Below are 17892 nucleotides of genomic sequence, written 5' to 3'. Positions count from 1 at the left end.
TCTACTTGAATTCATTGCTTAGTGGTTATAAATTTGTGAAGCCTAAGGTCATGCTTTTGCCTTCTGGTTTGGTTTGGGTTTTTTTAAAATTGGACAGGTAGCAATTATGATTGTTTAAAGTTAAATTCTTGAGAATTACTTCAGAATCACTTGGCTTTTTCAGGAAGTTTTTGATATTGAGTTAATGTCTTCTGAATTAGTCTTGGACTAATGTGTCAAATGTTTCTTTTAGTTCTGAACAAGATAAAGAAGAATGGATAAAGGTAAATTCATCTACCTTCTTTATTTTTCTAAACCCTTTTTCACTGAAGCAATCAAAAAAGTAATATTCATATTTTCTACCTATGCCTTTCCTCTGCTGTTCAATAACTAGTCAAAAGGCAGAGTTTTAAATTTAACATGTTTGAGGAATTTCTCCACTGTTTCTTTAGGCACTGCAAAGTACTATTGAAGCTTTTCAGCAGAGGAATGAAACTTTCAGAAATGCTATTGCTAAAGAATATGAAGACATGCCTGTTGAGGTTTCTGTAAGTTGCTATTCCTTTGTAGCCTTCTTAGTACCCATTTTGTTCTTCAATAAATGGAAAAAGTTTGGCAGAAACTTTGTTTTCAAGCTCATCATTCTTATAGCAGAGTAATTACAAAGTAGTCATCTTGTTGATAATTGTTTTTCTTCATAATGCTGAATCTTACAAACAAGCCTCTTTCTTGAAATATGTAACAGAGCACCCTTTCAGTGATGCATCATGATCTTTGACTGGGTCCTTTGTTGTTTCTTTTATAGGTTTCAAAATGCATCTTGAGCTATGTTTTCCCATTTCCTTTCCAGAGGAAATGAATAATTATTTTCCCTATTTCAAGTACTGTGCAACTTTTCACTAGCTTTTATTTTTTTAATCTCTCATTCTCCTCCTGCCCTCACTTCAGAATGCTGAGCTTGGGAAGAGGGCACCGAGGTGGATACGGGACAACGAGGTAACCATGTGCATGAAGTGCAAGGAGCCCTTCAATGCCCTGACAAGGAGAAGGCACCACTGCCGAGCATGTGGACACGTGAGTGCAAAGCCCTCTTACCTGTAGGTGGACCCCAGGCTTGGAAATGTCTCCAAGCACCTACTTGATTTCTCATGGCTCCTTGTTATCACAGAATCATAGAATGGCTTGGGTTGGGAGGGACCTTAAAGATCATCTTGTTCCAACCTCCCTGCAGTGGGCAGGGACAGTTTCTACTAGACCAGGTTGCTCAGAGCCCTATCCAACTTGGCCTTTGAACACTTCTAGGGATAAGGCATCCATAAGTTTTCTGGACAGCCATTTATTCCATTGCTGTGGAATTTGTTGTTACACTTTTAGCTGAAAGAAGCAGCTTTGCATACCACAAAGGACCCTCTGTCTGCTTTAGCTGGCATAGTAAATTTGGAAGTACTTTGGAGCAATGTAAGATGAACATTTGTGTAAAATGCCCCAAGCCCCTGGACATACTATATTGTTATCTTTATGTGGCGTCCACTAATACGAAGTTTCAAAACCATATTAAGCTGGCATAATCCAGCATTATTTTGGGCAGACTGGCTGCCTCCTCTTTCCATTCTGCTACATCCTCTCTCCTCTTTGCAAGAAGACCATGAAGCCCTGCAGGTTTTCTTTGGGTTAACTTGGAGCTGTTCCCATCTTGGTTCAATGTGTAACTATGTGCAGAACGTGCATCAGGGAAGGTGAGGATGTTAGGCTGGGGAGAGAGGGTATTGCTGCTGCTTTCCCTGCAGGATAAAATATCCAACTTTAAAGCAACTATCAAATAGTGGTGTGACTTCAGTGTTTTCAAAAGTTAACGAAAGAAGAATAAACATACTGTGCCTTCTCTTGCCATGCAGCAGCTCTGCCTTTTTCCACCAGAGGGTAGTAAAAGCCCAGGTTTGATATTTGTGTTACAGGGTATCTTGTGTGATTTCTTTCTAATATTTTTATGTAGTATGAAGACTTACTGCACTCATAACGCTGCTTTTATGCTTTGCAGAACACTAGAGACTTTTTAAGAAGCCCTGAATTATTGACTGTACAATTGTCCTCTGAGGATTTTTCCCCAGATCATTCCGTTTTGAAACTCCGTTAATCTTAAACCCACACCCTTCTATTTTATTTCCCCTTTTGTTTAGACTCTTAGCTACTTCCCTCTATTGCTGTTCTATCACATCTCCTTGCACTTTAATTTTAAAACATTTTTTTCATGGGAGTTAATGTGGGTCAACGTTGACTTTCCAGCAGTGATTGATTAGGAATACTCAACTAGGATTTCCTAGAGCTACAGCTGAGAGGAGTGATCTAGATTAGTACTGCTAAGACCTGGTCCACAATGAAATTTTGTTCAGGTGTTTGAGTGGTTCAAATCCACTTGTCTGCTTTTCTTTCTTGAAATATCTGCATTAATATTTTTTAGTCAGAGCTGCTTTTTTCACATAAAAGAACAATTTTGTGGAAAAACATTTCTAATGAGAGAACTCTCAGATCTCTCTTGTATTTCAGAGATAGATATATATATATATACAGTGAAAAGAAAAATCAGGAAAAATCAGTGTGATATTGGTTTATTTATTCTGAATAGATTCTAAGACTGTAAATTATATATATGTATAGATTTTAACCTGGTAATACTTATTAGCATGTTAAATAACTAGCCATTTCTGATTTTATCAGATTTTTTTAGTCATTAAAAGGGCATCTCAATTGTAGGTTTCATTCATTCAACTAGTTTCTGAGATTATGTAGAAAACCAAATGGTAAATGTAACTTTTCAGGTTGGGATCTAAAGAAACTGGAGGATTTTCTTCCTGCAGCATGGCTTGTGCTATATTTTGATTCTATACCTAACTTTAACTTACAGATGTAATTGAAAGCCTAATGTGATTTTATGCAAAGTGTAAATTTTCCACCAGATAAATAGTTAAAAGCACTTCTAATTAAGAAGTAGTAACACAAATTTGGAAAAATAATTGCTTTCAATTAAGTTATTTTTGATGTGTTATAAAGGCATTTTGTTTTGTTCTGTATAATTAAAAATGTACAAAGTAGAATAATACTAATTTTTAATTAAATTATATTTTCATAAAGTGTTATAAATATTTAAATTTTATCTGTATGTTATCTTTTTTGTTTCTAAGGTGGTTTGCTGGAAATGTTCTGATTACAAGGCACATCTTGAATATGATGGCAATAAATTGAACAAAGTCTGTAAGGACTGCTATCATGTTATAATTGGTTGTACAGACAGTGAAGAAAAGAAAAAGAAAGGCATCTTGGAGGTAGGTCATGCAAAAATACTATATATGCATAGATGCTATCATTTTGGATCAGCAGTACGTGAAAAATGGTAGCATTCTTGCAGGGCCTGTTTATTGTTTGAGAAATATAAAGCATGTGGATCAAATTCATCCTATTAAATAGATTTTGGGTTTCAGCATTCCCCTTTGCGATACTGCTTTGTTTCTTATGCCTGTTTTTTAGAAGGGAATTACAAAGCTTAGTGGTTGTTTGCCTTATTTCAATTATATCAGCTCCTGTGATAAATCATTAACTTTCCCTAAAAATCTTCAGTTTTCTTCTTCTGCATTTAATAACAACAAACCTCACAGCTACTTCAGTGATTCTTGAAAATATATACCCAGGCTAAAAGAATTGGTGATGGAAAAGAGGAGAATGGGGGAAAACTTTGCTCTTCAGACTCTGAGTAGTAAGTTCTGATCAGTATATACAATGTACCTTTAGGCTGTCAGGCTGCTCACAGCTTTTGACATCAAAAAATTCAAGATCTCAATCAGACAATCAAGAACCGTATTTCTCTTATGATTCAAGGGAAGAATGAGGCATTTTAGAATTGCAATTAGTCTTTCTTAAATGCCCCTTTATAGCCCTTTTTAAAATGCCTGACATACATTAGAGAAAGAGCAACCTAACTTTGTCAAGACATGTATTTCTCTTAGGAATTAGTAAAGAACAATTGACCCTTGAAATAAATACCATCAAGAAAAGAAGGCAAAATTAAGATACAGATTGTAATTCCAATACAGTTCTTAGGTGTAGTTGAGCCAGCATGGATTGACTGTTCTCTCTTCAGCAAGACAGAGTAAGAAGCACAGAACTCCACTAGCTTCCCTTAGGGTCAAGATACTGCTGTTTTGTGACATGGTGCCTTTTTAAAGTAAGTTGAAGGAGTTAGAGTCACTTAGAAATGTTTCTGTGCAAGCTGGATCTCTTGACAAGAGTGGTTGGTACCATGTTGCAGCATTCAGACGTCATTGCTGTTGGGAGATAAAATTAGTTACTATATATAATCATTTCTGTGTTCTTTCTGATTGTCTCACTCTGTCTTCAGATTTTAAGCAATTAACCTAATATTATCTCTAGGATTAATGCTTGCATGCTTATGTTATTCCTAGAAATGTGTTTCAATTTGACCCTGTGGTAATATTTTGACTGCGAAAATAGGCTAGTTGTCATGTTGGATAGTTAGTGGCACTCCAATGCCTAATAGGATGTGTTTTGGAAATCAGACATTGTAGATGCTCTAATAGAAAGGAATGTTAGTTGTGGTGACCAGATGAAATTTGGAGATATCTAGAAGTCTGTAATCCAAAATTGCTGTTGAAAAAAAAGGAACAGATGACACATGTTAAGGGAATACATGTTGTGATTGTATATGTTTAATACATATATTCTCCATAAATCCAGTCCTTCGTGATCTTTCTTGGGTATTTCCTGAAGCTCTTTTGTAGATACTATCCAAGATTTTATATCAATGGTGATAAATTTCTGTTTTGCTGTTCTGTATGTTTTCAGTCTTTATTGAAGGAAAGTTTATTTTCCTTTTTATGCTTTATACTATCTTCTAGATTGAATCTGCAGAAGTCTCTGGAAACAGTGTCATATGTAGCTTTCTTCAGTACATGGAAAAGTCAAAGCCCTGGCAGAAAGCATGGTGTGTTATACCTAAACAGGAAGCTCTTGTGCTCTACATGTATGGTGCTCCACAGGTATGTGCAGAGAAAATAGAAAAGATTTTAGTCATTATTGTCACTGACATCTGAGGAATAGAAGTCAAGTAGCTTGGGAATGGAGGAAAGATCCAACTGTTTTCATCAGGCTGTACAGTAAGTGAGAGGCAGTGGGCACATTAGTTGTCTGTTCTTGACCAAGAACTTCTTCTTCTTAGGATGTTAAAGCTCTGGCTACAATTCCCCTTCTGGGCTATACAGTGGATGACACTCCAAGAAGTGCTGACCTCCCCCACAGCTTCAAACTGACCCAGTCTAAGTCTGTGCACAGCTTTGCTGCTGACAATGAGGAACTGAAACAGAAATGGCTAAAAGTTATCCATTTAGCTGTCAAAGGTGAGACACCAGAATGTCAAAATGAACTGCAAGTGAATTTAGAAGAGCAGCCTGAATCTTCTAAAAGATCTGAATGCTGAAGCTCAAGAACACATGTCATTTTAAAAAGATTTCAATTGAAATTTTGGTTAACCTTTGTGTTAACCTTTCTTTGCTCAATCAAGAAAAAGAAAAAAAAAAAGAAACTTCTTACTACCATACACATCTTGGCACTTTATGTTTGGGAAAAATTCTGGTCTTTTTAGGGATCTTTTTCTTATATTTATGTTCTGTCAATAAAAGAGATGTACAGGTCCATTTTAGACTTTTTAAAAAATGTGAACGCTGTTAAAAATGCTTACTAACTTTACTGTACTACTTAATTGTTGTAATGCAATTTTTTTTTAAAAATCCAGTTGCTCTTATCTTAACATTTGCTACTTTCATTAAGAATGCAAATATTTTAAGCTTCCTACTTACATGTTAGGACTTGCAACAGGATAAAAGACATACCTCCACATTGCCAAAATAGATCTGTACTTAAATATACAGGGACAGTTTGATTTAATGTACGTAGTTTATAGATTGATTTCCACAGATCTGTACATATACATATGTTGTATTCACTTGTCTGTTTTTAATTAAAATAATGCAAATTGCTTTCAGAGGTATATTGGCTTTTAAGGTTTCAATTTATCAAGGAAAAAATCTAATGATTTTCAATCTAGAAATAAATGCCTAAAATCTGAGAAAGCTATATATAATATATGTACAGTATTAAAAATGTACAATACTTGATTTGTGCTTTGATTTCATGATACTGGGTTCTTATAAGTGAATAATTTATTTTAAAAAAGCATGTTTTCTATCTGAAATGAAACACAGTCCTAAATTGAAAAATACTGTTCAGTGATTTGTTTTAATAGCTGACACTTAATGATCTTGATATTTTTATGCATCAAAAAATAGCAGTAATGTAAGTGGCATGCAATGGACATCTGAGTTCCAGTTGTGTTTAAACGAGTAGTCGCTTTTCTTCAGTGTTCTATCACTGGTAGCTTTTAAGAGTGCAGTAGTTTGTTACTCAAATGCAATATATGCTTTGAGAAAGGCAGCAGATTCTAATAACCTGCTGGGAATGTGTAATTTTGCTATTATGGTTACTGAACAGAAGAACATATTGAACTTACGCTTTTTAATTTTTGCAGAAGACTAGGTCCTGTAATGCTTATTTATGGCAACAATCTTCAAGGATTATTGTTGTAAAGGGGAGCCTATTTTATAAAAATTTATTATGAAGTCTGAGCTTGCAAATCTCAAGTTGTATTAACTAACATTATTTGTTTTCTGCTTTTGGGAATAAGGACTTGTTAGCTTTACAATATTAATTTCCTTATGAACTTCCATTCCTTCCATTAGGGTTTTTAATACACAGAGTCAAATGACCTCCCTAAAATTTTTCCTTGAATGAAGTATGACAAACTCAGAGGTAGTGATCGACTGTCAAGTAGACAATTAGAATCATTTCTGTCTTTCCTTTTCTGAAACCTTAAAGGAGGGAAAATATGTAACTTCTACAATCAGTTTGTTGTAAGAACATTCAGGAGTCTTACTTCTCAATATATCTGCAATCTGTATTTTAAATCCTGTCAAGCTGAAGAGCTCAGATTCAAGACCAGTCTTATTAGTAGCATAAAGGCAGATTTAAATTGTTGCTTTTTTATGAGTTTGCCAAACAAAGTATTAACTGAACTCCCACTCCCACTTTACTCTTTCTGCAACACTACAGAGGAAAAAAAACCCAACTCATTTTGCATTTAGGGATTGTGAAATTTTTAGTCTCAGGTGTATATAAACATGCAGTTTCTATTTTTCCTTCATAAGAAGAATGTCATGCAATTTAGGATTTTGCTCTCACCTGCACAAATCCAAAATCTACCACAGCCTTTAGATTTCAAAGCTTTACACTAGTGTTAGTAATGATCAGGATATGGTATTGTAGAGTACTAACTCTCCAGCTGACCTTGGGCATGTCAGTTCTGAATTCTTCCTTGGGTGCAGATTATTCTGTATGTAACCCTTGCATGACTTCTATCTGATGTGCAAGCTCTTCTGTAATTCTCTAAGAGATTTTAAGTTACTTCTACTGTCAGCTGTGTTTACCTTAATTAATAGGCAGCTCGAGCCTGTTTTGATTCCTGTTGGTGAGTACCATCAGATCTTTGCCAAGGTCTCCCTAGCTAATATGTGTCATCTTGTGTATACCTTGGCAAAGGATGGGGGAACATTCAGGTAAGCAAGAACTCTTGGTGGCTATCTTTCTTTCATGGTCATCACCCAAAAGTTGGTATCTTCTACAAGAGCTTCAAGTGCCAATTGTGGGATATGGAGAGTTGTCTTACCACATCCCAATGTATAAAAACAGTTTCCCATGATTAAGTTGTAGAGTGTAAGGAAAGAAGTTGCCTTGGAAGAGTTCCCAGAGAAGATGGACTGAGCTATACTGAAAATATAACCATGGAATCATAGAATCAATTAGGTTGGAAAAGACCTCTAAGATCATCAAGTCCAGCCATTATTCAGCACTGCCAAGTCCACCACTGAGCCATGTCCCTAAGTGCCACATGTCTTTTAAATACCTGCTAGGATGGTGACTTAACCACTTCACTGGGCAGCCTGTTCCAATGCTTGACCATGTGTTTGGTGAAGAAATATTTCCCAATATTCAAATGAACCTCCCCTGGCGCAACTTGCTGTTTCCTCTTGTCCTATTGCTTGTTATGTGGAAGGAGAGATGGGCCCCCACTTGGCTATAATCTCCTTTTAGGTAGCTGTAGAGAGCGCTAAGGGCCCCTGTGAGTCTCCTTTCCACTAGAATAAACAACCTCCTTTCCCTCAGTCCCTTCTCATTAGACCTGTGCTCCAGACCCTTCACCAGCTCCATTGCCCTTTTCTGGACACACTCCAACACCTGAATGTCTTTTCCTGAGTGGCCCAACACTGAACACAGGATTCGAGGTGTGACCTCACCAGCACTGAGTACAGGGGACAATCACTGCCCTGGTCTTGCTGTCCATGCTACTTCTGATACAAGCCAGGATGCCATTGGCCTTCTTGAGCCCCTGGGTACACTGCAGGTTCATGTTCAGTGGCTGTTGACCAGCACACCAGGTTCTTTTCTGCTAGGCAGCTTTCCAGCCACTCTTCCCCAAGCCTGGAGTGCTGCATGGGGTTGTTGTGACCCTAGTGCAGGACCTGGCACTTTGCCTTGTTGAATGTCACAGAGATGGCTTGACCTATTGATTCAGCCTGTCCAGGTCCCACTGAAGAGCCTTCCTCTCCTCCAGCAGACCAACATCCCACCCAACTTGGCGTTGTGTAGTGCATTCTGTTTCCTAAACTCCTGCAAACTGCATTCTAAGACAAGTAGGAAGCTCTATTCCAGATAAATGATTAGGAAAATGATTAGAAGCAGCAGTTTCTCTGCTGCCTTGTTGTTATAGTGGTATTGAGGAGCTGAAGCTGCTTGAATGGTTGCAGCATTTCTGAGATAAAGCCCTGCATGTAGGCATAAACAATTCGAAATGAAGTTAGCATTGGGAGTTATTTATTTGGATGTTAGCCTCATGTTTGCTCTCAGCCATTAAAATTCATATAGCACAGGATATTTTATTTACCATCATGATACCTATTTCATGTTCTCATAATCAGTTGCTTGGTCAGAATTTTTTTTTCCAAGTTGGAATGCCTTGGCATTCAAATACATGGTTTTGAGTGTATTTTGTAGGAAAAGTATGTACTACTGATATTAAAGGGCATCAGAAGATGGAGAAATTACTTCTAAATTCAGCCACCCTGTTGTCTTCATTCTCCACAGACAAGCCCTCCTACACCATCCAAAACTTTAAATTGTAAATTATGACAGCAGAGGAACAAATTGTCATACCTGCTGTGGCTTAAGTATTATAACCAAAGCAGTGAAATTAAAACCATCATTCTAAAAAGGTAGAAGCTGTTCCCACTTCAACTGTTCAATTCTTAAAGGAAAAGAAAAAAGGCATTAAATTTATTAGCATAGAGTCGTGTGTGTAAGGAATAAACTGTTAACTGAGCATTCATTCATAATACATGAATGTACGTGAATGGCTCTGCTGAATTATTTAAGATTTGCAGTTTGTGTGTTCAAGAAATGTTTGTTTCTCACTTTAAAAGTGATCAGTCTTCTATGCGATTTAAAGCAGATCAAAAGTTATTTGTGTGGTTTTATCTGTGTACAACCAGAACAATGGCTTAATTTTATCATTAATATTTTTTGGAGCATAGTAATACATTTTTTGAAATTACTTATTTTTTTCCCCCCCCATCATGGGAAAATAGTATATTGTGGCATCTGCATGTATGTGCCATTCCTCCAAACCCTCTAAATATTCTTTTTTGGTATCAGGTACTCCTGCTTGGTTGAGGAGCTGCTATTGTACCTAGATCATCTAGTACTTTCGAATCCCTTTACACTGAGTAGTTTTGTTTATTCCAAAATGTGTTTAACTTATATATGCAAAATAGATACTAAGAATACAAAACATTCTCTTCTATTTGGAGTAGAATATTAAACCACCTTTTAATTGCATAAAGTGGCACCTTTTAATGCAAAACTATCTCAAAGTACTCCTCAAAGATTCTAAATCCTTTTCATTGAAAAGACGATTTTTGTTCTTCATGTTTTCAAATTATGGATGAAGACAAGGCACTGATTAAATGTAGAATAAATACACTACTGCCTAAGTAAAATTTAGGGAAGATTATAGAAGTATGTTCTAAGAGGTCCAAGTGAAGTCAGAAGTTAAAAAAAAATCCATATATCAAAAAACCAATCCCTCTCTCTCCCCGCCTCCAAAAAAAAAAAAAAGAACAAGGAATTAAAAAACAAGGGTGAAAGATGTAGAAATACTTGACAGGGTGTTTTAGTTCATCACCACATGACTTGTATAAAAAATGGTCAGCTTTTCATTCCAAGACAAGATTAAATAAAATTAATAGAGGGTAGTTGTTCCTTATACTAAAGGAAAGACTTTCAGGAATTAAATACACCTTCCATGTAGAAATAATTCTAAGCAATAACAAAGGAGCTTTCTCCATAAATCTGTTTAGAGATCTTTAGCTGGTATAAACTAGCATAGACCTGCTGGAGCCCTTCAGTGCTTTAAATTCATGTAGAATTTGCCTTACATACACTTGTGGAAGATGAGATTTTTAGCAGTTTGGTAGCTGCTGAATTACTATGTCTCATCTGGACATCACAGTGCTCAGGTGAACTTCAGATGGGTTTCACTTGGAGGTAAATGATGTAAGGGTGAATGTAAACAGCTGCAAATCTACATCCAAAAGTAAATGATTGGAGAAATATAATTTTGTGGCATAACTGATTATCCCTAAGAGAAATCCACTGATGAAATAGGCATCATTCTTAGTCTGTGGTGTACTGTTATTTGAAATCTGAAATTAAATATATGGAGTTAATGGGGTTTTTTTCTCTAGTCTATGGCCCTGTTGGTGTGAGGCATTTACCCAGCTGGTTCTGACCTTTAGGACTGTAGTGAAGTATGTTCCTCAGATAGGAGTTTTAATCTGCTAGTCAGATTGTTTTCTAAATCCTTTTCCTTTAACAGAACATAACATTAACTTAAAGATTACATATGTGTGTGTATACACATATGTATATGTATGTGGGTATATGTATATATGTGTATTTATATATTTGAGACTATTATTCAGATGACTTGTTTTCAAGCAGTATTTTACAATCAAAAATTACACTGTGCTGCATTCAAAAGAGAATGTATATTGACTGTGTTTAGTATGCTTTTCAGAAGAGAAAAATCCACAGAAGTAGATCTGCTGTTGTGACGTGTTTACTATTTCAGCCTCAAAAAAGCAAACAAAACCCCTCTCACACACACATGCAAATTCCAGCAAGGCATTGAATCAGCTTCCTTTGAAACTTCATGATTAAATTTCTTCCCAGACTCAACTATGGCATTTTGTTTCCCTCCTTCCTCTTCCTAGCACAAATGAATGTAAAACCCGGGGGTTTTTCTATATTAAAATCCCCAAGCAGATTTCTTTGAATAAAACATGTTTTCAGCCACTGTGTAACACCAACCTACTTCTGTTTATAGTTCATCATTGTAGATTCATTAACTATTTCTGGTGGAAACATTCAGAAAAGCGGGAACTACATTTTTGCATGTATGTGCCCTTCGTATTTTTAAAAAGCCATATTTGTTACATATAGGGAGCAGTTTGCAATAGAAATACTGGTTTTGGTATCAGTAAATTTTCTGTTCTGCAGCCCTCACAGCAGATTAATACATTAATTTTAGTGGAAGCTGGATCATCTGTCATGTTTGACATCAGAATTACAGGCTATGCATGTTAATTTCTCTTCATTAAGGAAACATTACTGGTTTTAGTTGCAAAACCACTTATTTAAAAAAAAAAACAAACCCAACCTACTAATATTTGAAAGAGGTGTACATTTGTTTTGGTTTTGCCAGGAAGTGAATAATATTAAAAAGGTGAAAGATGCCATTGTAAGTTGTGCAAATTTAAGTTGTCATTTTTATGGTTAATAAATATATGAATGTAAAAAAATTGAAGATATTGTACATATTTTCTGTAATATATGTATATTTGGTCCTAAAGGGGGTGGAGAATTGTAAAAATTAAGCACTTTAATTCATGTTGAGTACTTAAAAACCAAATTTGTATCATGTAAAATAAAACATCATTAAATAAGTATTGCTGGTTGCCTTGTTTGTTTGGGGTTTTTTGTCCACCTGCTGTTCAATTTGCTGGTTTAATATTTAAGCTGCATATCCAGTTGTGTGTGTGATTGTAAGGACCTGTCTGTTTTGGAACACTGATATCTAATTTGCTGACGTGCTGGTTACTCACAAGTACTGCTAAGTCATGGAAAGATGTAATTCTGAGTTTATAGAAGATGTGTGTAATGCTATGATATCTTGGGTAGGAAAGATACAAGATGTGGTTTCTACAATCCCTCAGAGTTTAGGTCCAGATTTCTATAATAGGAATGTGACCAGGAAATTTTGTGAGGTGCTTGGCATGAGTTCTTGTGCACTGAATTAAAATGGGTGCTGTGAAGCAAAAAAATTATCTTAAGCATGGACAACTCTGCTTCTCACTGGCTTAGCACACATTTAAGAAAGTGCCACTTAAACTGCAGCTACTCCTTTTTCAAGTGTTGTTTAACAGACCACGTCCATTTACAGTTGCCTCCAATTTCCATCATCTGGACACATTAAATCTGTTCTGATTGTATCTGATTTGTTCTTGCTATTCTTCTGCAGATGGGCACAATGTTGCATAAAAGGCAACTCTCAAAATACAGAGAGGAAAAGTTATACAGAGAGGAACTTGTTTGTTCCTGTCTGGAAGAAGTTGCATACAAGAATTTTGTTAAATTTCCACTTCTTCTCTTTGCAAACACAGTCAACAAATCCATATTTGAAATTAACATGATGAACCACAGCAAGTAACATTTCTCTCTCCATACAAGTAAACTTTTCCCACTGATTTTTCTGATTCCCTCCCCCCCGCACTGTTATTAACTGCATTGCAAACCTTTTATTTTCTTCATTAAACACAATGCAGTACCTTTGTCAGGGAGCCAAAATAACAGACTTTACCCTACAATGTGCTTTAATAAGAAAACACAATTATAAAATTCAAGCTACCGGAAATCTGTAATTGCAGGTCCTACTTAATTCCTTTAAATCAGCAGGTTTAATAAGCACTGATATTTCTGTGTGGTAGCAAATTGTCCAGGAGCCCATCAGGTACAGAGCTGGTAAGGAAATGGTGGGCGTTGTCTCCTCTGGCTCTCCCCAAGAGCCACACTAATGCTGCCTCATTACCACAGAATTGTTTCTGGCATTGTATGAGCTTCCTGACATGAGGGAAATGGCATGCCAGCCTTTGGAAAACACAGCATTGGGAGATTGTTTTCCTTAAAGGAATTGCCGTGGAGGGTCCTGTAATGTCTAATAGACCAGTGGAAGGATCTTTATGATTGTGACCATTTTTGTGTGGAAGCCACTCACCCTCTGTCCCCTTGGCCCTGTGCACTAAGCAGCCATGACAATATTTAGCCTCACCAGACACAGTTCATGTGCTAAGTCAGGATACACACAGTGGAGTTCGGTTGCTTGAGGTTTACACCCTGTCTGTGTTGCTGGTTTCTGTTCCAAAAGCATAACACTCTGGTGTCATGAGCAGGATGTGCTGCCTGCCCGCTGCTTCAAACTGTTACATTTCTTTCTGTTAGAGGGTATCTTTCCCTGATTTAAGGATTTAAATGAGAAGAATCCATCACAGACCAAGGCAAGCTTTCCAGTTTCTAGCTACAGTATCTGTAGGTTTGGGGGTGGGGGGGGGTGGGGTTTGGCGGGAGGAAGGAGGAAGTTATGGTTTTTTGGTTTTTGGTTGTTTTTTTTAAATGACTATTATCCCCATTCAGAACTTACATAGCCTCCAACAATCAGGATCTTATCAAATAAATTCATTAACAATTTCAGCTGCAAAACTTGTATACATTTTTGTTTGCTAAATGAAGGAAAATTCTGCATAATTTTCCTTATGGAATAGAGCTTAACTAGGAATCTAGGGTAAGACTTAGCGGGTTGCACTTTAGTTTCTAGATCTCAAAACTTCTTCATATTAGTTTTACTGAATCCACCCTGTTTAAACCAAAGGTTCCGGAGGTTTCTGGACTTAGTTTATGCACTTGTAATATTAAAATAGCACATGGTTAAACAAACAGAAATTGTCTTGGGAGCAGAATCTGGGATTACCCTCTCTCTGACCTCTGGTAACTTCATGTTCTGTGCTGCCCCTTCCTACTGCTGTGACAGAGCTGGGAAGTTGCGGTGCTCTTGTGTGGAGAATGTGTGGAAATGAACTCTCTCTTGGGTCTGCTGGACACTGAACTTGTATCTCTCTTAGTGAGTTTGTGTTTTGAAGCAAGGCTGGATGTTTGTCCTCTCTTTTGAACATGTGTTGATGCCATATGCACAGCTCATTTTTCCAAACTCTAGGTAAAGGTTACAGTTCAGGAAAATGGGTTTTAGACTCTGATTGCTGCTGAACAGTTGAGCCTTCTCACAGTGTCAATTTAAATTATTGATTCTGTGATGGAAGAAGATAAGATTTCAACTGTAGTTCTGTTTAGTTGTACTGCCTAGTATGTAGAATTACCTGCCTTGCCTGTTCTGTCTTATTTGAATGTTTCTTGACTTGCAAAGCGAATCCAAGTCTTTTAGCTCGAGGCTCAGGGACACAGCATTTACAAAAGACCTACCTTACCTATGTTGTATTTTGGAATTCTCTTTTAGACTAGCACTAAAGTGGTCCTATTAACTGAATTCTCTTTAGATGCTGAAGTGTATTTTATGGTCCTGTTTCACATGAAAAAAAACTTGCATTCATCTAGTCCAAGACAACTCTGTCATGCAAAGCAAAGCAAGGCAGGTGAGACATCAAATGTCCACTCCAGAACTGCAACCCTGACCTGAACTAAAAAGCTTTAGATAAATAAACTTGAAGTATCCATTAATTTAATAAGCAGGGTGTAATGTTGTAAAACATATATGGTGAATTGTTACATTTTCAATTTAACATTAACATTGTGCCCATCATAAGCAGAGGCACAAGAAAACGTGTATTATAAAATGAAAAAATGCTCCTCTTGCCATACTATTTTATCTTAGAAAGACCACAGGGGAGAGCCTTACCTAAACTACTTGATCGAGAGGTAGAAGATACGAGCTCATTTATTGCTGAATATCAGCAAGCTTTGGTTGAGATAGGCTTTGACTGAGGTAAGTTTTGTTCTTTTCTCATTATATTGCCTCAGCTGAATGCTAAGTGTGCATTTTGTTTAGCAACAAAGGTTACTTTCTTGATACCAGACAGGAGGCTGTTGCCTTTGTTCCCAAAATCTTGGTCCTTTAACATAAGAAGTCTGCACATGAAAATCAGACTGCAAATCACTGGAGTTCAGAAAATCATTTACTTGAAGCAACTGTTAATTATTATGCTTATTATTTCAAGAAGTCTGACCACACCCATTGCAGGGGGCAGGGGGCACTGCTAGACAGCAGTTAATGATACAGAGATTGCTTTAAACTCCAGCCGAAGTTTTTACCTCCATTGGCCTCATCAGAAATGGTGTCTTACAAACACTGGAGTGCTCAGGCTTTGTTACTGATTTATGAGGTCTGACTGCTGCATTTGCCCTATGCCTCTTTAACTCTGTACCCTCCCCTTCCTTAACTTGTAACTGGTTTCAGTTCCCTAGGTGCATTTTACCAGAAGTTGTGTGACACCCCAAATATCCAATGAATTTAGATAAATAACTTCCCAGTGGACAGAATAAGGGTTTACAAGGAAGTCTCAGTAGTTTAGTTCATCATGTTGTCCAGCAAAGTCGTATCTCTGCCCCAGGATAATTTTGTTTTGTCAGAGACTGGGTGTCAGCACAGGTAACACGTTCCTCATGCCTCAGGAACTCCTATCAGCACTATGACCTTACAGCATGTAGGAGAGCTTGCTTTGCCAATTCAGCAGAATCCCTGGACTATGGATTTCAAACCTCTGATTTATGTTTCTTCTGGGAAAAAAAAAAAGAGAAAGCTTTAGAATCCATCAGCTTGGGAAATCTGTGCAGAACATGCAGAGAGTCATTCCGTCAAGGGATTTCAGGAATTTATTTATCTCAGCTTCTAATGGTGTTCACTGTGCAGATTTCTGCTATAAGAAATTGTTACATCTGTGATGAGTTTGCTCTGGAGAATATAGAAACACCATTCAATTTGGCTTCACATAAAAATTGGGCTCTGCCAGACCCATATAATTGCTGTATTCCACAATTCCAAAAGGTGATGTTACTAAGGAATAATTTATAGAAGAATTTTGCTAATAGTAGTTATGAAGTATAAAGCAATATGACTGTATGTGGCACAAGTGCTATGTTACATACTCAACATGTATGTAGTATGGTAGGAATTCTCCAGACAAATCGGTTGTCAGGGAAATATGTTTACTGAAGAGCTAGTTTTTGGTTTCTTTGGCATAAATGAATTAAATGGCAAATGATTTGTCCATTACTGTCAATATGCCAATAGAAAGAGACTCAGCTGTCTAAGCAAAAATGGAAGCAGATGATGATGCAAAACTAAAAAGAAATTAATATCATGGAGAAGAAAGACTGGAAATGTTGTTCTTTGGCTTTTAAACATAAGACAAAGGAGGCTTATAATGAAATTAGAAGATAAGAAATCTAAAACTCATACCAAACTGATTTTTTGCACTGTGAATAGTTAAATAATGAAATTTTCTGTCAGAGGTTATCATTAGAGCCAAGAATTTAGTGGGATAGGACAAAAAACCTATTACATGGTAAACAAAGCAATCTAGTTTTCAGAAACGTAACACAGAAGAAACATTGAACTGTCTGCTTCAGATCTTACAGAAATATCAAAATGATTTAATATACTGTTTTCGAATCATAAGATCTTATTATTGCATTTTTATGTTTTCTCTAGAGGGCTGATGCTGGACAGTTTTAGAGAGGATGTCCTGAGGCAGATTGATAACAGGTTATATTCAGTGTGGCAGTTCCTGTGTCCTCATGTCAATTAGCTTTTAGTAAATCACCAGTCTGACTACTACTGCCTTTTATCAGATCTTGGAGTTTCTTGCTCTCTACAATGTGAGTCAGCCATGGAAAGTTGGAGTTAAAGCTACAGCTAACCATTGCTTGATAAAATATTTATTGCTTTGGCACAGTCCTCAACTGGGCTGAGGTAACAGTTGGATTTTGTAAGTTGGTGCAGGACATGACACTTACAGCAGAGTATTTCCAGCTCCCACTTTTTAGCCAGAAACGTAAAATGTGCTAAACTCTGTATTCTGATGTTTCTTGGCTTTATATCTTCTTTGGTACTTTCTTCTTGCATTTCTCCGTTAATTCACTTCCTCCATCTGCCTTGTGCTTCTCCATTTGTGTGCTCAGACCAATAGGTCTTTTACCATTCTTGCTGGGCAGGCTGTGTTATCTCAATTTGGTTCTGCAAGTGATATTTCCTCTTTGTGCTTCTTTGTGTATTATAAAATTCTAAGAATAGCCATACTGGGATGGAGTACAGGGCGAGCACACACAGTGATTCTGCAGGCTGGCCTCTCAGCTTCCAGCCATTGTCAACTCAGAAACATCCAGAGCTAGATTCGATTCCTGCATGGCTATTTATATCCATGCACCACATTTATCTTTCTTAAACTTGTCTATACATCATCTGAACCAATTTAAACTTTTACTGTCTACAACATCCTTTGGCAAGAAGCTCAACAGGTCACCAAGTCACCTGTGGGGGGCTACTGGCTTTGTTTTGTTCTGAGCTGGCTCCTTTCATTAGATATTCCCAAAATACCTGTACTGGAAGGGAGAGTG

The 17892-nt window shown here is 36.9% G+C and overlaps 1 protein-coding gene across 4 annotated transcripts in view; it reads left to right on the top strand.

Moving 5' to 3' along the window:
- Positions 1-12166, top strand: part of FGD4 (FYVE, RhoGEF and PH domain containing 4) — a 113419-nt gene extending 101253 nt beyond the window's left edge. For all 4 annotated transcript variants that reach the window (XM_071551173.1, XM_071551175.1, XM_071551174.1 and 1 more), the window contains exons 12-17: positions 233-263; positions 432-527; positions 928-1053; positions 3159-3299; positions 4887-5027; positions 5207-12166. In XM_071551173.1, coding sequence (XP_071407274.1) covers positions 233-263; positions 432-527; positions 928-1053; positions 3159-3299; positions 4887-5027; positions 5207-5464 — 793 coding nt within the window. In that variant the 3' untranslated portion in view covers positions 5465-12166. The remainder of the gene's footprint in view (positions 1-232; positions 264-431; positions 528-927; positions 1054-3158; positions 3300-4886; positions 5028-5206) is intronic.
- Positions 12167-17892: the final 5726 nt, after the last annotated feature.

This window comes from Pithys albifrons, chromosome 3, assembly GCF_047495875.1.
Source record: "Pithys albifrons albifrons isolate INPA30051 chromosome 3, PitAlb_v1, whole genome shotgun sequence".
NCBI classification, from domain to species: Eukaryota; Metazoa; Chordata; class Aves; order Passeriformes; family Thamnophilidae; genus Pithys; species Pithys albifrons.
The sequence above is the reverse complement of the archived record's forward strand: the minus strand, read 5'-3'. Positions and strand labels throughout refer to the sequence as shown.